This window comes from Protomyctophum parallelum (assembly GCF_964188405.1).
Source record: "Protomyctophum parallelum genome assembly, chromosome: 1".
In the NCBI taxonomy this organism is placed as follows: Eukaryota; Metazoa; Chordata; class Actinopteri; order Myctophiformes; family Myctophidae; genus Protomyctophum; species Protomyctophum parallelum.
In genome coordinates, this window is record NC_139697.1 from 61,107,878 (window position 1) to 61,131,489 (window position 23,612).

General features: G+C 41.4%; 1 protein-coding gene across 3 annotated transcripts; it reads left to right on the forward strand.

Moving 5' to 3' along the window:
- The first annotated feature begins 47 nt into the window (after positions 1–47).
- mks1 (MKS transition zone complex subunit 1) lies at positions 48–10,709 on the forward strand. 3 transcript variants are annotated; one of them, XM_083783799.1, is made up of 19 exons: positions 61–98; positions 247–348; positions 779–900; positions 1,329–1,381; positions 1,772–1,939; positions 2,203–2,303; positions 2,853–2,981; positions 3,135–3,239; positions 4,220–4,328; positions 4,572–4,628; positions 5,047–5,089; positions 5,250–5,312; positions 5,425–5,495; positions 5,998–6,067; positions 7,781–7,888; positions 9,004–9,134; positions 9,514–9,596; positions 9,988–10,085; positions 10,575–10,709. In XM_083783799.1, the coding sequence occupies exons 2-19, from the start codon at positions 272–274 to the stop codon at positions 10,676–10,678; spliced, it is 1,692 nt and encodes a 563-aa protein (XP_083639925.1). In that variant the 5' UTR covers positions 61–98; positions 247–271; the 3' UTR covers positions 10,679–10,709. The 3 variants fall into 3 exon arrangements, with proteins under 3 accessions (XP_083639926.1, XP_083639927.1, XP_083639925.1); XM_083783800.1 differs by having other exon boundaries at positions 48–348; positions 5,998–6,061; XM_083783801.1 differs by lacking the exon at positions 7,781–7,888 and having other exon boundaries at positions 48–348.
- The last annotated feature ends 12,903 nt before the right edge of the window (positions 10,710–23,612 follow it).

Here is a 23,612-nt window from a genome sequence, read left to right on the forward strand (position 1 = left end):
GGAAGTGCTATTGTTATTTGTTATTAGCAGCTAGCTGGCTAATCACAGAAGCGGTATAAACGATTTAAACCTTTATGGATTGTGATCTAATCTATTGGGTACATTCTTAAAACATCGTCTGTTTTTTACTTTGTGTTGTTCCTGCATCGATACCTAGATATGTTCTGTCTTCTGTTGACATTATTAAGCAGACTGGACGTTAGGTAACAACGTTAATTAAACTGGTTCTTATGTCCTGTGTGTAAGACATAATCGTCAGATTGACCCAGACATGACAGATGGATGGAACACGGACACAGGAGAGGCTGTGTACCGCTCCAGGGACCATGTCAAAAACATGAGGATCAAGTAAGTCATGTTAGAACAGTCAGTTGGTTGGGGTTTAGGGTAGCTCTGGTCCATAGCTCTAATAGGGTAACGTACTGTGGCTGCGGGGTTGCTATAGAAACCATATAAACAACACTCGGTCACACTCAGTCTCAGCCTAGATTGATTCTCATCATTGTATGGGGGAAATGGTAAAATACCAATGGGCATGTCTATGGATAATATCTCGAGACAGATATTCAATGAAATAAATAAATGCAGTATATAATGGTATTCTGGATAGTGAATGTCTAATGCATATTTTGCAGAATCACCACTAAATAGATCATAGATATAGTAAGTGCACAGTCTGTTGCTGTAAGTGAGTGTATGGAAACACATACAGCTGCTTCTCTTATGTATTTATAAAGCATAACGTGATAAAATGTGTGTTTGTGTGTTGCTCTCTCAGAGTGCGTATAGAGAGGATTACCTCGACAGCAGCTCTGTCCCAACACCTTCAACACCAGGTCCTGTCCCAGCAGGACAGACCAGCCATTGAACTGGACACGCTCAACCAACAAGCCCCAGCAGGTACCATACGCAAATTGACAGAATTTCTGTTATTCTGTTATCTTTAATGCTTATTTTTTTCAGATTAGGGCTGCAATAGTTAGAATAAAGTATCGATAGTCAATATTTAATATTTAATAATCAATCCATATTTTGGGTGTCATTTCTCATTATTATTATATATTATAATACAATAATATTAAAATAGACAAGCTCACAACGTGACGCCATGCAACGCATTGTGAGATAGTTCATCGGTTATTTTCACAATTTTAGTAGTATAAAATAAGTGGTTAATGCATTTTGTTTATATATAAAAAACGTGATTTAAACTACCCGGTACGATTCCTAGCTATTCGATTCATCGAAAAAATAATCGATAGAATAATTGTTGCAGCAGTTTGTGTGTGTACTACAGTGACGCTGATGCTTGTCTGTTTTTCCACCAGGTGACAATGAAGAGGAGCTGGTGGTGGGCTGGCAGGAGAAACTCTTCAGTCAGGTACAACTACAAGGGTCCTTGAGGGGGTTCCAGGGAAGGTCCCCACCTCAATCACCCCTTCAGACTCCACCGTAGCCTGTTGCACCTGCAGACTTACATTGCAGACCATGCAGACTTACATTACTGTCAGCATTTGTTTTCATGCTTTTGTTACTTAGGCTTGTTTTTTTACTTGACCACAACGTAGAATGCATTCTAGAGTAGATAGTAGAAGTGTGCATTGGCACTGCCCTCACTATTCAATTCGTTTCACCAGGTAACGATTCGATCACGCTTTCCTATATGAAAGTTGAGGAGCACTGTTCTATTTTCATTGAAAGAGACTGGCAAATCTTGATGATGCTATAATTTAAGATCTCTCATTCTCTCTCTCTCTGTGTATGTATGTAGTATGAGATGGATGTGTATCAGAGCGAGGCAGTGTGTCAGACTCCTCTGGAGAAACAGTACCACGCAGACATCAAGGCCCTGAACAGGAACAGGGGCAGAAGGAACCACAGGATCTTCACCTACACTGACCATGACCCGTACACCAACTGTCTCCCATTCAACCAGCTGGTAGGAGAACAGCGTTTCATCGTAGCAACAACCAGGGCTGGGCGATATACAGAACCGTACATATCGTCTGTTGGGTGGAATGTCCGAAATATTTATTTCTACGAGATCAGGTCAAGTAGGGCGTTACTTTATGGAAAAACTCAATCAGTTAAAATATGGAGATAAGCGGTTTATGCCCGACAGCCCCGATATGCAGCCATAACAAGAACTTCCTCCATTGTTTGTTTGACAAGCTGTTGTTTTTTTCCCCATCCTGAACGCAGCTCACCCAGAATTTGGTGACCACAGCCAAGTTCACGCCCACGTTCCTGGCTGAGAGGATGGCCAGCATCAGACACAGGAGGCAGGCAGACAGACGCACTGTGTAGGTTCTCTGCCTGGTTCTCAACGTGTCTGTAATTCCAAATACAAATAGAACCAAATGCACCCGTACTTGATAAAAAGGACAACACTCTGGCCATCTCAGCACCTACCAGCACAGTAACTCTTATGAATGCTCCCTGTTGTCCTTAATGCAGTGATTCCCAACCTGTAGGTCGTGATGATATTGCAAGTGAGCCTCCAAATCATTGGCAAAATATTAAGATTATAATGATAATAATATATTGTAAAAATATATAAGCATTTGACAAACGTGTTGTCATTGTGATACCGATAAATAGGAACTTCAAGTATACTATGTTAGTTCCATTGATCCAAGCCAGAACACAATTGATTGGCTCTGCAAATGAAAACGCATCCATCAGACCACCTAATAGACATGCGGCTGCAGTGTTAAGTGGTCTGATGGGTGGGCCACAACCCAGAAAAGGTTGGGAACCACTGACTTAATGTATTGAGGAGCTGTGTTCCAAAGATGGGATGAGTGTAAGGTCTCAGCTTGTTCATCTCGGTGATGTGCTGCATGTTCCAGGGATTCCAGCGTCCCCAAATCTAAGATGATTAACTGGGAACCTACAGAGGAGTTTGTGAAGCGGAGCCATGTTGTCAACAGTGCCATGCAAACCATGCACATCATGGCAGACCTGAATCCCCCTACAAAGTCAGTAAGGCTATGTTAACATGACCAAACATCCACTGAGATGTTGTACAGTAGTAGATTTCTAGGATTATATTCATTAGCAGAATTCAAAGGTTGTGATAGATGATAATGAGGTCCATTGCTGGTTCTGATGATGTGCATGTGTTTTGTCAGACTGGGCCAGAAGGAGAGTGAGTGTTTGCTGGTAACCATACGAGCGGATGGAAACGGAGTGGTCATCATCAAACCGGACTTCAATAAAGACAAAGATCCCTACCGGCAAGTCAACAACTCTTGCCACTTCATCAAAGTTACAAATGCTGTGACATAGGGCAGAGCAACATATCGCTATTATACCAATATCGTGATATTGTTCAAGGTGTCTTCAGAGAGAAGTGTATCGTTTAAGCCAAGGAATGTGAAACACATTTGTTTTGTTTTGTTTTTAACACTAGATAAAAGGTAAAAGTCTAAATAGGAAAGTTGACTGTGAAAACAGAGAATTCAAAGAAGAGTGCAAAGAGACTTCTGTATTCGTCCTACCTGGTCTGATGATTGCACTAATATGAGGCACTATGAGGGGTTCAGCATGCCTATCCACACCATTTCCCAATTCATGTGCCTGTCATTTACGCTCAGCATGGATACAAGTATAAATATAGCTGCAAGCAGCTATACGTATCCCGCAAATCACAACAATTTCCTCATCAGAGATCTAAAGGTCAGAGGTCAGAATGTGGCCCTTGACCACATTGCCAAATTTCGTGAAGAACGATAGCTCAGAAGTCAGAACTGCCAAAACTGCTAAAGTGGCGGAATTATCACGGAAACTAATAAGCATTCTTTCAGTATGGGTAGACTATCGATTTGGACATTATAGTCAATATATGGGACTGTCAGTCAGATATTGTAAATTATTTAATGGGCAGAATCATTTGAAAATGGTGTGAATCAAATGTTGGTCAGACCACTGCACCTCCATGAGAAGCATCATGTTGAAATGGAACATGATTTTAAGAAATGAAGTGTTGCCATGAAATGGAAAAAGCGAAAAGTCATAGGAAACATCCTTTTGTGAAAAATACCAGTAAATTAATTAGTCTTTTGGAAAATTAATTATTTCACCATGTATTGGCTCATTTATATTTACTCATAGGAGTAAATTCATTCCTAATTTATACTTTCATAATGACATATTTATACGTAATCTAGGCATCACTACATTGTATTGCCTGACCAGTAGCTTGTCTGTGGTGTAGGATTGAGACAGAGGGGGAGAAGAAAGAGGTATGGCGCCTCACTGTGGAGAATGTGTCAACAGCCATGAACGTAGAGGAGAAGCAGAGGGAACATCACATTTACAAAGACGTGAGTGCTCTGGCTTCCATTTTCATTCCCTTTTTCTGAAAGGTATCGTCATTATACAAAGAAAAGAAGACCCCCCCCCCTCCTTTCAGAAATTCATACATGAATTTGACTTTTGCCTGTGCGGTGAGCACACTGACTTGAGTTCTAATTCTTAATGTATTTAAGCAGTATTACACAAGATGGTGTGCTTTACCATTATTGTAGGCATCCCTGGAGTTTTAACACGTTTTTTCCTGTTCACAGCTGTATGTGCGGCACAAAGAATATCTTAACAGCCTCGTTGGGCAGGAGTTTGAAATGGTAAAGTGGTTTCATAAACCTTTGTGTTGTACCTTGTATGTAATGTCCAACACATACAGTATATCATACACAAACAAATTACATTTTTAAACATCGTCAGAATGATCAGTGGTATTTTACACTATCATTCCCATACCGCTTTAACCCTGGCATCCATTGTTGGAATGTCGTCATAGGTGAAAACATTCAGATCTTATTCAATCCTAGCAGATCTTAGAAGTTCTCAATTTTGTGAGCTTGTAGACTGAAAAACAATACAAAAAAGTTTGAAAGGTTTCGGTTCATTTTTGGAAATGCGTGTTTAAGTGGTTTTAATTACAGCATCGTAGTATTCAGTTGTATTATGCGGACAAAGGTTACACCTAGTATTTATGTTACCTCTTTTGCTTTGTTATGAAGTATTTTGTCCTCCTTGTAGCCTCCCCCTGGTGTTCTACGTCTTCTGGTGAATGGAGAGATAGGTGAGTTGTGGAATAAAACCTTGAGGAATTATTTTGTTGATGTTTTGTTCGTTTTCTTTTGGACCAACCGATGGACCACATACATTGATTAATTCCTAACATACGTTATAACATTTATGCTGTTTACATTTACTCTATGTATCTCTTTCTCTCTTACCAGTCTCAGCCAAGGGCTTCGAATATGACAACTTATATATCCATTTCTTTATGGAGTTACCCAACAGTAAGCTACAGTACATGTCGTTATGGAATGTTTGTTAATAGTTGCATGTTGACAATGTCATGTTGTCTGCAGTTCACTGACATGTATATGATGAACCTCTGCACTGCTTCAGATTGGTCCAGCTTGCCGTTCCAGTCGCTCTCGGGCGTTACACAGACATGTCGCACCAAGTGCTCTGGCAAAGTAAGTAGAAGATACAAAGATAATCCGAAAATAGCTTATCTACAATAGGTTATTGCTTGTGGATAGGCTATTTTTATGTATATGGTGAACACCTCGTTTCCACTGAGTTCCATGTGATATCCGTAATTCAGTTCCAATGAGAACCTCCACAAGCTGTTATTTTGCGAAACCACTCCTTCACCCATACGGAATTTGCCTCGAGTGCGTTAAAAAATGTGAACCTTTTTTGTACATACATATCTCAGTGTGCATTGTGGACCAGGAAACAAGAAGGCAACGCTATTTTTTTTTTCCAATTCAGTTCAACTGTGTTAATTTAACATTTGTATTTACAGAGAGCTTTTCAAGGTACTCAAATGCACTTAACATTAATTAAAAAGGATCATTCTGATTTATCCGTAAACGCATATGAATATTTTGTATATCAAATGGAATTCCGCACAGAGTTCAGTGGAAACAAGGCGTTACGTGGTTGATGCCCATTTGCTTTGTGTTCCTACAGGATGACATAGCCCACTTCAGTTTCCCCTTCAGTTTTGAGGCGTTCCACAGAAAAGAAAATGAAAGTGAAGGTCAGTTCATAATGTTTCTGGAGCTATAAGTGGTTTATTAACACTGCCTCTCAATGTAGGGTCTGAAGCAACTGCTCAGCTCAATTGTTTTTCAGTGATTCGTTTTAGTGATTTGTTTAGTGTCACGGCCACACAAGATAGTCCATTGCTACAGGCCTTGCTATCATGTGGTGCTCATTAAAACAATATAGAGCAACAAACTATACCCTTTGATATCTCAGACAGTAGAGCGGAGGACTGTAGCAACAATAAACAATAACAAACATCCTTAGTTTGCTGGTTCAATTCCGGCTCAAAGGAGGGCTTGATTTAATTTGAAACAATATTGTGAAAGAACAATGACCCATGGAAGATAAAGAAAATGGTGAGATCAATTGGCTTTAATTTATTCCTAATACAGCAGGTAGTGGCACATACACTAGCTCACACATCCACACACACGATAGTTCATTGCTGCAGGCCTTGCATCTTTAATGAGTCTGCCATCATGTAGTGCTCAGTCAAGAATGTATCAGTCAAAATCTTATATCAACCCTTCGATTGCTCAGCTGCTAGAGTGCTAGAGCGGAGGACTGTAGAGTAATAGACATCTGGTTCAATTCCGGCTCGAAGGAGGACATGTTTTAAACATGTTATTGTGAAAGAACAATCACATGTAAAATTGTTATTTCACAAGGACAAAGAATGTCACAAATTGTGACCTTTCTGACATACTAACTTTTCCTGTCAGTTAATCTCACTACTGGCACATTGCTAATGGCAAGACCGACATGACACATCATTTCTGCAGTCCTTCAATTGTCCAATTCTGCCATCATGTGGAGCTCAGTAATAACCGTCTTTCAAGCCTTCTATACCTCAGGCGGACTGTAGATGAATAACAGACATCCTTAAGACCCTGGTTCAATTCCGTCTCGAAGGAAGACAGATTTTAAGTCTAACATTGTAAAAGAACAGTTACCTCTGGAATATATAGCAAATGGTGAGCTGTTTTGGCTTTCCCGTATTCCAAATTGCTCACGGCCACACAAGGTAGTTTTATCAACACTTCGATAGCTCATCTGGCAGAGCGGAGGACTGTAGTAAAAAAACAAAAAACATACATTACTGGATCACTTCCGGCACAACAGAGGACTGAAGCATGATATTGTAAAAGACCAATGACCTATGAAATTGTTATTTCACAGGAACAAAGAATGTCACAAACCATTGTGACATCCCTTTCAGTTATTCTCACTACTGGCACATAGCTAACCAACGGCAAGGCCTTGCATTGTCGAAGTCAGTAAACAGTAAACAATGTAGAGCAGCTCGTTTTTGTTTCACCCCTTCGATAGCTCAGCTGGTAGAGCGGAGGACTGTAGCTGAATAATGGACATCCTTAGGTCGCTGGTTCAATTCCGGCTCGAAGGAGGACTTGTTTTTAACATGATATTGACATAAGATATATCATTTTGTAATTTCATTAGAAGTATGTTTCGTTTATAAAGCATTATAAACATGGGCTGCATTAGCAAGTACCAGAATTGGTCTCGGTTAGGTCGGTGCATCGCGGTGAATAATAATGACAATATTAAATTCATATTTAACTAAAACTCTCCCGAGTTATGGGACCCTTGAAATGAAAACGTTTTAGACCCAATACTGTAGTCTGTATAGTATAATTTGTGTAGCATATATATTTGCACTGACACAATGTCCTGGTGGCCACAGAGTGTCTTCCTCAGTGGCCCGTGTTGTATTTCAAGGTTCTTTCTGTGGACTCCTGGCAGCGCTGCCGCTTGGAGGGCTACGGATACCTGGTCTTCCCTGAAACACCCGGTACATAACACACATCAAACATCAGTCTGATTAACCACGTTGTACGATGGTCTCGTGTGTCGAAAATAGCCATAACCCATTCTGACCTGAGATCAGATTCTAAAAATGTCTTCTACATCCTGACAGTTTTCTGAAAAAGCTATGTTTCTATGTCAGTCGTTCTTCGATACAAAAAAAAAATAGCAGACCTACAAGCTCGTAGATGAGCTTGTAGATCTGCTATTTTTCAATAGCTAAAGCATAACATAATGCTAACACCAAAATGGGTAAGAGGATACTGATGTAAACAAGTCTTAGTGCTTTTCCTGGTTATATCCTCGCAGTAGCTGTTTTTGTATTGACCTGTGCTTTCTCTTGAACTGTACACCCATTCTACAAACTGTGAATACAACTTTCAATCAATCACAGCAAGCATATTGATCGGCTATTTTCACCACACAACTATGAGCCATGAGACAGTATAAAATAGGGCTTAAAGTGGTTAAAGTTAGCCCGCTGCCACTCTTGGGAGGCTCCAAAGTAACTGCTTTGAGTGGAAAAGGTTTCTCAAAATGATGGGAGATGACATGCCCTCCTTTTCTCACATTGCTGCTGGCTCCGAGTCCTCCATCAAGCAAAGCAACTGGCCGTTATGCTCGGGGAAAAAAGCGTTACCATCCACAGGTTTCTTTAACAGCCTGGCAAGAGGTGAGCCTGTAGACTTGGTTTAAATAATTTGACATGGTCATGGACATGGTCGAATTTTGCGTGTACTGCCATTGGATAGAGGGTGACTTGTTGCTATACACAACGGATGGTTGTGTAGCAACATTGTGCAGGGTTGTCAACTTGTCACCCAGCTCTGTCTCTCCCATCATATAGGAGCTTACCAGAGAGAGGGGTCTGTGTTCTGGTCTACACTCTACAGTACACTTTAAAACACTGTATGCTGCACACGTTTGCATTTGAGCGGTTACTTTTCTTCACTGGACACTTATACATATTAGTGAGAATATATATGTTTTTTATTTATTTATTTATTTTAAAGTCAAGACATGCTCTCTCTTGGTGTGCATTTCACACACTTGGCGTGTTGTGGTGTACGTGTGTGGCGTGCGTACTTGGCTGCTCCTCAGGCAACCACACAGTGACGTGCCAGACATGGAGACCTATAGGAGGGACGGTATCGGAGCTGAGACGCTTCTTCATTGGAGGTTCTCCTGAGCTGGAGGACCACAGCTACGTCCGAGTACCTGGTACCTTTAAGGTAGGCTCATTTCCACTAACCTTTTTGTGACTGTTGCATAACATAGATATTGTGCTACATTAATAACTACATATTGTGTACTAGCCTGACACAGCAATATGCCAGTACTTTAATGTACACAATATTTGTACATCCATTATTGTATAGCCATTATTGCATATATATAGCCATTATTGTATATCCGACATTTTGACATTTTTTTACATAAGCAATAGCTTTTTCCCCCTACTTGGACCACATTGCACCTGTTCCTATTCAGATAAGAATACTTGTGTACATATCCCTATCTTATCAGTATACACAGTTACTGGAGTGCTGCAGTGGAATTGGGGTTGTTGTTTTTTTAAATGCAAGTGTGCGTGTGTTTGTGTTCTTCTAGGGAGACAGGCTGAGTCGTTTTGGTTTTCGTACTCAAAGCACAGGCAGTGTGACATTTACTCTGTACTGTATCCAGCATGCCAGGTGAGTGGTAGCCAACACACGACCATACTATCGACATTAATGTGGCCCGGAGCACTGGTTCTCAACCTGGTATCCAGGGCTTTTCTCAGCTGAACGACTCATTTATATTAGGAACCAAATGGACCCTTATGGGTCTATAACTCTGGGAGTATACGAACGGAATGTGTACATATTGACACATTTTGAAGAATACAAAAAAAGAAGCAAGTGAATCTGCATAATGTTTTAAGTATATTTTTATCCAATACCTTTACTCAAGTAACATTCATAACATTCATTTTACTTGCAAGAGTATTTCTACATTGTGATATTGTTACTGTTACTTAAGTAAAACAAAAAATGCATGCTGTGTGTGTGTGTGTGTGTGTGTGTGTGCACGCACACACTGTAGGGCGTTTGTTGATGCCAGCACGCTGAAGAGAAGGAGACAGACCGTTCTGGACCAGCTAGGAGGCTTCAGCCAACAAGGAGCTGTCTATAACATCATGGGTAAGGAACCAGTGATGGAAAGTAACTAAGTATATTTACGCAAGTACTGTACCTTAACCACTTAAACCCCAGCGTCCGTATTTAGGGGAAAACCTTTGCAGAACACAGCAGATCTACAAGCTCGTCTCAGCGTGTCGCATTGTGATGAGTCGAGAGCTTGTAGATCTGCTATTTTCAGCAAAAATATTTTATGTAGAGAAAAAAACAGAAGATAGTCTAGTATAAAGCCCTGAGGGACCCCAGTCAACCATATAGGGTTTAAGTGGTTGAGTATAATCACAGCCTTCAGTACAATCTCACGAAAAGCCTATTTTGGTACGTTATTAATTAACAGACCACTGAAAGCTGTGATCCGAATTGAGCATTGATTCAAGCCGGGTAATACAGCCTGTCAGACAATCTGGCCAGTTGATTCCAGGCCGTCACAGTACTATGTTTGTTTGTCTCTCTGAACCTAAAGGTGATAACAGTATGTTCTTCTTCTCTCAGAGGCCTTTAACAGAGCCAGGGGTCGGATGCTGGAGGCCAGAGATCGTCTGCCCAGTGACCTCATCAACACCGCCTCCCAACTTCACAACACTTCCACTGCCTAGACTACTTTTGGCATGCTCCTTGTTGAACTATAGTATAAATGGAGTAATAGTGATTATTTTTTAATGACATATATTAGGTATACAGAGGAAGGTTGAAAAGTGTTCAAATGGCCCTTTAATAATAGCATTGTTTCAATGTATAATGGTGTGTTTACAGTTCACACTTGTAAAAGAGACTTTAGTCTCAATGCGTTTTTTTTTTACTGATTAAATAAAGTATTTTATTTTTTAATTTTGATTAGATCCCCATTTGCTTACTGTGAGTCACAGCAGCTACTGTACTCTTCCTGGGACATTTCTTCCATATTATTACAACATTCATCCAACACAACAATACAACACAAAACACATGTGCATGCACAGTGGGAGTACAGGCTACGTAGCGATACTCAAATAGCTAAACCTCTGGTTATAATAATAATTATAATAATAATAAAACTTTATTTGTATAGCACCTTTCATGACATGAAATGCAGCTCAAAGTGCTTTAAAGAACAATGGAGAATAAAAGAAAAGCAAGGCAACGACAAAAAACAAGCAGTAATGCAATACAGTGAGGACATGAATAACAAAAAAATTAAATAAATAAAAGATCAATTAAAAGCAATGTTGTAGAAGTGGGTCTTGAGCTGAGCTTTAAAAATGTCTACAGAGGCTGCCTGACGAAGGTACAGTGGGAGCTTGTTCCATGCCGACGGCCCGTAGAAGCAAAAAGCTGCTTCCCCGTATTTTTTAGTTGCCATTTTTTAGGCAAAGCGAGCAGGCCAGCAGTGGAAGACCTTAGGGGGCGGTTTGGGACATATTTAGGCAGGCAGTCTCAGAGCTGCCAACCTGCACACATTTTGTGTACCAACCACGCAATTCTAGGTGTCTATACGCCTAGAATTGCGTGGTTGGTACACAAAATGTGTGCAGGTTGGCAGCTCTGCGTCATGTAGGTAGGAAGGTGCGAGACCATTGAGAGCTTTATAGACAAGTAAAATAATTTTAAAATCAATCCTAAAAACAACCGGAAGCCAGTGCAGTGATGCCAAAACTGGAGTAATATGTTCTCTCATCTTAGTTCTAGTTAAAACTCTGGCTGCTGCATTTTGGACAAGTTGTAATGGCAAGGGGCCAGCCCAGGGCCCGGTTGATAAAATGACAACATTAATGATACTTAATGATAACTTCTGTTTTTCCATTGGCGCCTTATATTGTCGACACTGACACTGTTTTCTGGAAAGTTAAACATGGTGGTATTGAATTTGCATGAGAGGGTCAAGTGTATATGAAAGCTAAAGCATCCATCTATTTTGGGTTAATGTGCCGGTGACATTCCGCTCCATGGTTCCGCCTTCCTGGATGATTATTCATGCAATAGTAGAATCTTTTTTTAATTGATCGATTGGCGTGCCAGAAGTGGCCCGCAGGCCTGAGTTTGAGTATCACTGGTACACCATTTATTGAATATTCCTCACTTTCATTTCATGTTGATTCCATATAGCCTAATCCTATATACACTTAGGATGTTCTGTTACAATTGAATTGCATTTCGTATGAATATAGGTTTAATGTGTTTGTGTATGTTATGTTATCCTAGCTTTCTTTTCTTCTTTACTAATCAGCAGAGATTAAACCCACATTAAACCACAGCTCTACATTTACATTAATGAGATACAGTACTTTAGGGTGAATGATATACCTGACCTAGGGGTGCCAGATACACAACAAAAATACAGGGGAGACACAGTACTCAAATGAAATATAAATGTATCAAGTAATCAAAATAAGGAATTTAATGGTCAAATCAGGAGAAAACAGATGAGGTGTGGAAATCAGTAGTGTAGTGCGTGTATGCATGAGTGAAATGTATGTGTGTGCGTGTTGTATGTATTAACCAAAATGCTGAAAAGGGTGCATGGTGGGAGAGGAGCAAAGGAGAACTGAGGAAAGGACTGGGGAGGCAGGCTTATATAGGGCGTACGGGGTACCTGTGGCCCCTGGGGGCTCCCAATGTGACCCCTGCCCCTGGTATGACTATTCTGATGGCAGACCCCTGGGCCCTGAACAGTGTTTGTGCCAAGTGTCTATATGATGTAATCATACCATGCATTCTAGCAGGCAGTTTAAAATCTTGGCACGACCTCTCCATTCATGATATTATGCTGACCCCCCCCCCCACCCCCAGTGAAATATGTTACCGGTCAACTATGACCTGGCAGAGAAGTGTATAATGTTGAAGGCTCTGGGTGTTGAGGGGGCTGCCTTGGTCTTTTCAACATTGCGTGGAAGTCTGGGACAGTGCCGAGGGAGTGGCAGACCGGGGTGGTGGTCCCACTTTTCAAGAAGGGGGATCAGAGGGTGTGTGTCAATTACAGAGGTATCACATTACTCAGCCTCCCTGGGAAAGTTTACACCAAGGTACTGGAAAGGAGGGTCCAGCTGTCGAACCTCAGTTTTAAGAGGAGTAATGTGGATTCCGTTCTGGCCGTGGAACAACTGACCATGCAGATCTATACTGCTGCAGGGATCCTGGAGAGGGCCTGGGGCTATACATATCTGGACTACATGTGTTTTGTGGATTTGGAGTACTAAGCACTAAAGTAGTGTTTGGCAATGGTATCGCATATCGGATTAAGCCAAAATGATACCCAACCCTATACTGCTTTATCATCATGTCCTCCTTTTTCAACGTCATTTGTTTCTGTGAAATTTGATTTTTTTGAAGTGTGTGGGGAGCAAAGCTTCCACTTGGGTTCATTTTATTCCATTTGTACACTCTTATTAGTTAGCAGAGCAGCCTTATTATTATGCACAGAAACGGATGAATGCATTAAATTTCAACTTCTCATATAGTCAAGGGTGAAATTAGCTTGTTCTTGCCGGAACTATAACCAAAACTTCATCTGCTCTTCTTTTTTTTCCCCATGCATGAAATTATTTCATTTCATCGGAAAGTTACATTTTATACTTAACATTTTAAAATATAAAATGTTTAATGCACCCATTGAAATAACTTTAAAGGGACCATATAACCGATTAATTATTTCATCTATCATTTCATTCCCGAGGGTTATAGTTCATGATAGACTACCCAGAGCAATATATACAATCTACCATGAATCTGCCACTTTTACCTGGCTTTTTCCATTGACTGGAAGCTTGTTAAGACATTAGGGAAATTAATGTATTCTTTTTTATTTAATGACAAAATTTATAGAAATACATGTCTTAAGATTGTGAGTGGCACCAATTCTTTCCTTTCAAGGCACCAAGTATCTTTCCTTTCCTTCTTTTTTTGCAGCCTGCACAGACAAACCACATCTCCTATGCGTGTCACCAAGACCACTTTATACCGACAGTAAGCAGTTTCACAGAGAGAAGGACATCTATAATTAGAATAGATGCTAATCTCTGTGGTGAAAAGTATAACCATACCGGTAAGTGCATTTACCTGAGAAAAGTGTTTCTTTTTTAACATTTATTTTTTTACTATTCTACTCCACTGCATTCCACACCACTACCATTATTTGAAAACGTATTGAATAAACACACACGCACGCACACACACACACACACACAGTAGAAAGGCCATGAATGCCTTAGAAATTGCATTACAAACAAAACCAGGTTTGTTGAGTAAAAATCAACCATTTTGAATTGACTTCATCCGTTATCAAGCTGCCTTCATATAACTGGTCCTCACTAATGGCTCAGGACTCAGGTTTGGTCATTTTTTATTAATGCAAGGAAATGGGCTTCTATTTCAGCATGATAGCTTGGAATCCCCATCGATGATGTCACGGGGAGGCAGGTTTAGTAGACAGAACTTCTGCCATAATGAGCATTAGAGAGAACCATCTTATAATGGACCAAATTTATGGAGCTAAGATATAATATAATGAGCATTAGAAAGGACCAAATATATGGAGATACAGTTTGAAGGGTCCATTTGGTCCCCACTCCCAGACCCCATGTTGAGAAACACATATATATATTCGACCATTTTGAACTGAAACGACGTATCGTCAATAACATAAATCAAGTGTTTGTGGTAAGTCTGGGTTGCCTCAATCTGGGAACCATTGCATTACATTCACACACTGATGGTGGCGGAAACCATATGCAAGGCACCAACCTGCACATCAGGAGCAGTTGGGGGTTCAGGGTCTTGCTCAAGGACACTTCAACACTAACTATAACTCTGGGGGAGTCCGGGTTCAAACTGCATGGCAACGGCGTTGCCTGTTGGGCACTGGCCTACTTGGAATGATGCAAGTTGGAAATGCATGCCCCACGCACCCAGATATGTCTGTGTCCCTTTTATGGAGTTCGGTGTCAGCCATGCCCAAATATGGAGTGTTGTGAGGTCAGAACAGGCCAGCTCCATATATGGAGCCCGGGCAGAGGCCTTTTGTGTCGGTTATGGACAACCGTGGGTCCGACCGACTCGACACCGAACACTCCACCCCCTGCGGTGGTGTGGAACGTGTGTGTTGAATTTGAGTCGGTGGGGCGAACGGTTCTCGAGTTGTGGATTAGGCTACACACGTACAGAGACTTGGTGCATTTATATAGATAGATATCTGATATTTAATATTGTGAGCTTGTAGATCGGCTCAAGCTGTTACTTTGGGCTTTTTTTTTATCTGTAAAGACAATCGGACCGATTCATTAATCAGAATCGGACCGATGCAGATTAATCAAAAAACAACTAGAATCGGCCGATATACCGATGTGTTTGATGATTAATCTCCCATCACTACTTATAACTAAAGTTTTAAAATAATTGCAGTGGAGTAAAAAGTAGTCTACAATACTTGTCTCTGAGATGATGTAGTGGAGTAAAAGTATAAGGTATCAAATGTAAATACTCAAGTAAAGTAAGTAAAGAAAACAGTACAGTAATTACTTAGCACCACTTCTCATGATGCAGTGCTAGTTTATGTTGTATAGTGCTCTGCTCACAGATTATGCTTTCATGACCACAGATAACCAGTAGGGGGCTCTCTCTCCCCATCAACATGGCAGTGGAACGTCTGTGTGTCACACCTGGTGTCACATCAATCATACAGCAGCTTGTAGACACAATTTGTGATTGTGACAGTCATTCTTGACTTTTCCATTGAATGCTAGACGTCTTCATCTTAAATTATATTTTAGTGGTAATTCTAAGATGGCTTGCTTATTCCAATGCACCGGTTCTCGATGTCAGGTTCTCCTTTTACAGTGTAGATTGGGCTCCTAGAGATAAAAAGCTAAATTTAAATCATTGTAGTGGGAGTCTGTGTGGCCTAATGCATTATCAAACTGGGGGTCGAAAAAGGTGCCGAACCAGTGATCTACACCAAACCGCAACAGATCAAACTAGAAAAAGTGCCCTTCCGACTGAGCACAGGTTTCCACCAGGAGGATAGGAGTGTGTGTGCTGTTTGGCAAAACCTTCATTTTGTTGAGGAAATGCAGAGCCAGATCACTCATAGCATCTCTGAGGATAGAATTCTGGACGAGCAGGACATTGCAGCCTGCATTCATCTGGTGGTTGTATAACAGGACAACAGAAATAATATAACATGTAACAGTATATTAATAATGTTTACTAGTAATGTTATAAAGATGAATGACATGATGGTTGGCATGCATTATACAAATCGTTTGTTATTGACAAAGGTGCGTCGTTGTAATGGAAAAACAGTGGCCTTGCTATTCACATAGTGTATTCACACAGTCCATGAAAGTTTCAGATACAAAATATAAAAAAAAAGTGTTGCACATAAATGGGGCTCCAGGTGGCGCTCGAAAAGGCAGAATTGAAAAATGCAGGCCAGATGTTTTTCCCTTGGGTTTTAGGGAGTGTGCACACAATGTTTTGTGCATACAAAGTTTTATGCAGATCCAATCCAGTCCAATCAATGTAGTGTATTTAGTTCAAAACGCGTCGCAGTTTCTGTCGACAGAAATATGCAGTGTGACCCACTGGAGTGTGTGTGGAACTATAGTGGCCCTCTCCATCGTCAATGTTGCCCACCCCTGATTTAAATGATCTTTTGGGTCTCAAATTAGATTACAATTTAGGCATTTAGCAGACTTAAATTAATCCAGAGTGATTTACAGTAAGCAAGAACAAAACATGGTAATACATCAAATACAAGAAAAATAGTAATCAAGAATCATACGTAAGCTAAGAAACTATGCGTATACACTATAGAGTGCTATGTCTACATAAAATGGTATCTAAGTTACATAAATTGAGCCTTTAAGGTCGTTGAGGCTAGGGCAAGTGCTACAGGCTAAGCTAAGTTTATGACTGACATGGCCTCCGAGTACTAAATGTATGCCTATCCCACTTGCGCAATTACCCAGATAGAGGCAAAAAGTGAGTGGCAAATCGAGTGGCAAAGTGAGTTTGATGTTGTTTCTGTTTGGATGTATGGGCTGTCAAGGCCAGAAAGTATGTTTTTGACACTCAGTAGGCGTTCCCATAACTATATATATATATATAGGCCCTCATTTATCAATCAAGTGTAAAATCTGCCACAGATTGGAGTGCAGGTTTCGTAGTACACCCACGTCGCCACGGCATTTATAAAGTGATCGCAAACAGCTGATCCTTCCTTAATTTCGTTCCGACGTTAATAAATGTGACGGCTGAAATATATCTGGCACGCCCTATGGAACAAGCCTCGCCCTCGTTTTTGCGACATGAACACAATGCAATACGATCCTTGGTTTCCGTGGTTACAGGAAAAAACTGTTTCTCTCGCTTGCCTTGCGGCTCCCTTTCTCATACATACACACACACACACAGACAGACGCACACGCAACTTGCAACTTGTTGTATCTTAAATAAATAAACCTGCATGAATTAAATAAAGCTGTCCGTTTCTCCTCTCGCTTCGCTTCCCTTGCTGCCTGCCTCACCCCCCGCACGCACGCACGCACATATCGCAATTTTCAAGCAACTTTCACTGTGTGTTGTTATAGTTGGTATATTAAATTATGAAAGTCTTTTTAATTTAATATACAACAAGATATTAGTGAACGAAAACCTGAACCTGTGAACCATGAATTAAATAACAAATAGGCACACACACGCCTCTGTTTTGCATAGGCGCTCCTCTTGTCCTGTCTGTCTGTCTCTCTCTATCACTGTGGTCCGTCCGTGACCAACTGACCATGCACGTTCCGTTCGACAGTCTATTTAGATTGCCTCGCAGTCGCTAGTCGCTGCAGGGCTGTCAACTGTCAATTATATTAATGTGCAGCCAAAATATATGGTACTGGTGGTGGTGGGCTGACTCATGGCTGGGTTAGCCGATGCGGTTCCCCTGCATGCACTTGCGCTGGCACGGCACATTGGCATTCCAGTGACGCGTCGGGTTTATTAAACGAGGACGAGATTGCATATACCGTAACTCCAGAAAGACATTGGCCTGCTGTAGATTTGGCTACATGCAAAACACTGTTTAAATGGCTTAAATCAAGCGCGATTTTATATGTAAAGTTGGAAAGCTCCTACAAATTTCATATGACACAAAGACACATCTTGTAGGTCTATTCCTTTTCTTTTCTTTTTTTTTTTTTTTTACATGTAGCCCATATACATACAGTTTTATATTAACATTTTAGGAGTGAATACATATGTTTCGATGCCTTTGGCAGCCTCTCAGCTGGTCAGACAATGCTGCTCCGCCGTTCTACGATAGAAAAACAGGTGAGGACAAAGCGTACGCCAGCTCCCGAGCAGACGTGAGTTTTGAACGTTGTCAATTTCAAGCTTTGCCGGAAATGGTAAATGTCGAAAATGTCGGTAATTTCGGCGTGCACGGTTGATAAATGAGGGCCATACTATGTATACTGTAACTGTGTATATAAAATATATACCATCACATCTTCCAGGGACGCGGATAGTCCTGGTCCTGGAATCACACACGCACGCGCGCACACACACACACACACGCACGCGCGCAATAACCAAAAGGCACTCGCTGCTTTCGTCCTGCTGTGATAAACTGATCTCCAATCAGACTGGCCGCCTGGCGGCATTTCCAACAACACAGTCACAGACCAGCACAGGAAGTGGCGGCTGGAAGGTGCGATAGAGGGAAAACCCAGATAAGCCACAACACTTCTCATTCCAGGCCTGTCAGGCTGCTGACTGTCACATTTGTACACTCTCAGAGTTAAATGGTCACTGAGGATTTCACAGTGTAGGTTGAAAAACTGTATCAATGCATATCAAACTGTACATGAAATTAAAAAGGTTGAGAATCACTAAACTAAATAGTGGAACCCCAATCTACACGGTAAAATCCTATATGTTAATTTAACTGAGAGAGTAGAAATGGAACTGTCGGTCTGAAACCGAGACTCAGAAAGCATAGAAATGGAACCAAATGGACACGTAAAGTCAGTCGATCCACAAGCTCAAGACGAGACACGCTGGGATGCGTTGTGAGCTTAAGTTGTGGATCAGCTATTTCCGGAGCCGTACGTCAAAATATAAATCATTCTTTAACCAGCCCAAACCGGCCTCTACATCACCAGCAAATTCCAACAAACCCAGGGGACCCGTGTGGAATCCTGGAACCAGCTGTTTGTTGGGCTAATGGGAGCAGGTTCGGAATGGGTTTTGCCAAATCTCAAGAGACCCCCAAGAAGAACCAGATCAACATTTGCTGGGACCATGCTGCTCATTTTAAGACTTTGTATTATTTCTGTGACTTTGGGATAGGTCAATCTCATACTGCTTGAATTAAAGTCACAGCACGACTACAGGTATGGGTTCTGAGTTTTGAGCCACAAACCATAGGCATCCTGGGTATCTATCACATCACTCACATCAGTGTAGGGCTGTTCCTTGCCTGACATAGCGTTGAACGTGTTCTTGACCAAATACCGAACCACTAAACCCATTTAGACCTGAGTCCGATTCTAAAAATGCCTTCTAAATAGAGCTTAATAAACCTGAGCTATAGAAATGCAGAGAGTAAAAAGAGCCTACTGTCAGCTGTCCAGCAGTCCAAATATTATTAAATTAAATTTCAGAATGGTAGACCTGAGGCCTACCATACCAGGCCTCAGGCCTGAGGCCTGGTATGCATGGCACTGGTATGCGTGGCACTGGTATGTGTGGCACATCTATGCACAAAATGTCTATGTTCACAGGCTTCTGTCCTGTGAACAGGGACAGTCCTAGAGGAGCAACTGAGCATGAGCGGCACTACAAGTCTTACACCACATGCGTTCGAGAAAACCCAGCCAATGGCATTGCATTGCATTACACATGCAATCAAATCCTCTTAGTTAATTTAACTCTGAGAGTGTATATGAATTCCATTAAATAGTAAATAAAACAATTAATTATCCGTCTGCGTCACAGGGATACAAGCTTGTAGATTGGTTATTTTCAGCGAGCATCACTGTTACACGATGATATATAAATGAGGCTTCAGTTGAGCGGGGTCCAGTTGTCACCAGGCAGGGAGAGGAGAGGAGATGACAGACCACATAGTGCACAGGGACAGCTGGTCGGTTCTCTGACAGACGCCTCCAATGCAAGAGGCGCCTGAACACAGATGTCCAGATAAGAAAACACTCATCAAACTAAAATATATTATATTTTGCCATAATATGTACACAATCTCAAAAAGGTGTTTTAATGTTTTCTAATGCCAGGTTTCATTTCTAGCACCTTCTGTTCAATATGGGTTTCAAAGATTCTCCAAGTCAAGCCCAAAAAGAAAAAAGCTATGTGCAATATACACAATGACATTGTGTATTCAGCAGTGAATTGACGAAATTCACTGCTGGACTTATGTCGTTAATGACCCTGCATGTGGGTCATATATCCTGTGTTCTGTCTTGTGAATGAGTGAGGACTGATAGAGGATCAGCTGGGGTGAATGTGTGATGAGTACTGATTGAGTGAGTGTTTACCAGCTTGTGTAATGTGCAGGTGGACCTTGCTGGTGATTGGCTCCTCTGACCAGGCTCACCTATAAAACTGGAGGGAGGAGGATTGGGGGACAGCCCTCCATTCCGAAACATTGCCATTCCGAAATGTATTTTTCGGAATGGGGATTGCCGTTTGTTCCATTCTGAACTAATTGACTACAGTAAATTCATGTTATGTCATTATAGGAGAAGAAATCTATTCTACTACAAGCTATTTTTGCCATTCGTTGTAGGGCAAGTGTACATCATAGCTGGCATTTAACATACCAGGTCCTGATGCAGTGGTACAATTTTGAGAGAAACTGGTGTATTTCCAATTTTCAATACTTTTAGCATGTGATTGATTGATTGATTGAACATTTTATGTTTGTAGAATGGGTACAGTTCAACGAAAGTACATGAAAAGCACTAAGACTCTTATTCATCAGAACATTTAAAGACATACAAATATAGACTTATATGCAACAAAATAAATCATCATATACACAATTTAAAAAAGGGGGGGGGGGGGGGGGGGACTTAAAACTTTTTTACAGGGGCCACTTGTAAGTGCCCTTTGAGAGCGGTTTTGAAGGAGTCTAGGAATTTGCATGTCTTAACGGCTGTTAGTATGTTGTTGGTATGGGTGTTACGGCCCTATGTGGCCTTAGTGTTGTTGTGGTTGTGTTTAATCCACTGTCAGTGTTTTTCAGTGCTGTATGATGACTGGAGGGTGGATTGGAGGAGTGGCTTAGGCCTGGGCTATACGACTCTGGGTGTTTTTTCAAACGCACATTTCTATGTGCGTTTGGGCCTTTCAGCCAGACGCAAACGGCGTTTTCGGCCACTCAAACGGAGGTTTTTGGCAACGGATAAATAAGTGGAGATTTTCGAAAAGATCCGGATGGTGGAGCTGTGTAGTCATGCGAAACGGAGTTTTTGAGGAAGGATGCCGTCACCTCCCTAGTCGCGCATGTTCGTTGTTGCTTTTAACACTGAGCATGCGCATCAGTTCATGGATTGAAAAACGAACAACTTCCGGGGTGAACGTGAGGTTACCATAGAAACGACAACAAACACGATGGCAGCAAGCGCCACCCGCGCGGGCGGATCATCACCATCTAATATAATTACAAACTCTGTTCTTCCAACAGCCTTGCTAGCCTAGTGGACTACTACGCAGACTAAGAAAATATATGCTTTGCTTCACTTCGCTGGTTCGCGCCCCACTGCCGCAGCTGTTTTTACAACCGCAGACTTTTTAATAGTTTTTGGATTAAGGTTGGTGAAGGATGCGTTGCTCCCCTGCTTGCGGTTATGTATGCAAGCAGGGAAGCAACACATCCTTCACCAACCTTAATCCAGTCTTTTTAATGCAACCTTAATCCAAAAACTATTAAAAAGTCTGCGGTTGTAAAAGCAGTGGTGGCAGTGTGGCGCGAACCAGCGAAGCGAAGCAAAGCATAGATTACAAGTGTGCGTAGTAGTCCACTAGGCTAGCGAGTCAGCTGGGAAAATGGGGTTTGTGTTTATATTAGAATGTGAGTTCCAAAGTTGCTCACTAGACGGAGTCCTGTCTGCATGCATTGTTTGTTTTGTTTTTAGTACTACCGGGTTACGTGGGGGGATTTATTGGGAAACCAGCTCACCGCGCATGCTCAGAACATTTTTCTATTGCGTTACATATTTCTTATCGCCACCTACTGGCCTGGCATTCTTGTTGGAGTCAAAAAATATCGTTTTGGGTTGTATGTGTGGACACAGATATCTTTGTCGTATGGGCCCCTGCCCATACGACAACGGAGTACGAAAATATCCGTTTTATAAAAACCTAGAGACGTATAGCCCAGGCCTTAGTGTCTGGAGACACCTGGGCCTCATTTTTCAATCAACCAGCCACCAGTATAAAAGCCTGGGAGAAGCTTCTCGTCAGTCTTGCCATCCGTCACCTGTGCTGCTGAACCCAGTCTGTAGCTAGGCTAGTGTCTGTAGGCTGTGTGCCTTACCTGCTTATTTTGAGGTTTCTTTATTTACTGTGTGTTTAGAGAACAGACCAACCTAGTAATCTTTGTACATAAACCACTGTCCAAGTATCCCAAACCAAGGGAAGCTGTATATGGTAAGGGTGTGCTGCTATTTATTTTGGTGCCCCAGTTTTTACCCATTGTTTAATGTTTAGTCAGGGAGCCTAGATTGTAATTTTCTTTTTGGTGTAGTTTAGGATTGTTTCTTTTCTAGGTAGGGTTGGGGGGTGTTGTTTGTTATTTTTAGCATTGGCCACCCTGAAGATGTATGTATATATATATATATATATATATATATATATATATATATACATATATATACATACACACACACACACACACACTTGCCCTGTTATTGTGAAGCTTAATTTTCTCAATAAATGTACACCTTTTGCCTGAATTGGTTTGTGATCCTTGACAGCCACAACATATATTCCTCCTTTGTAGCCAAGACCCCTTATAGGGTCAAAGGTCGTAATAATGGGGTTCCACATTTTAATTGCATAGGAGTGAAACTAATTTAACCCCTTGTTGGAGCCAAATCTAGGTTGAACGTGGTTTGTGGAACTAGCTCTGGTGTTGTGATCATGGACTTCGTTGACATTAAGGAAGCATTTTGACAGGTAGGCCTACATGGGTATCTTAGAGGTGTAGCGAATCTTGTAGGCCATGCCCATTGCAAGTTGCTGTAGCCTACTCTGGCGTCAACCCTAAGCCATTCAACCTATCAAAATGAGCGGGGGTGAGGTGGGTTCTGGGAGTTAGGTCAAGTAGTAGCCCGACTATCGACCTACAATTTGTCCCTGTCCGAGACCAGTGGGCTGAGTCATCCGCGAACAGGAACAAATTGCAGTCACAAGATGATGTCCTGTCGTACAGTATATTTACTCCACGACTCGCATCTAAAAGGCAAATATTGTATTTTTACTCCATTATTACAAAACAAAACCACTTCAGCTCTGTATTTGTCGCTCTATTCTGCTATTTGAAAA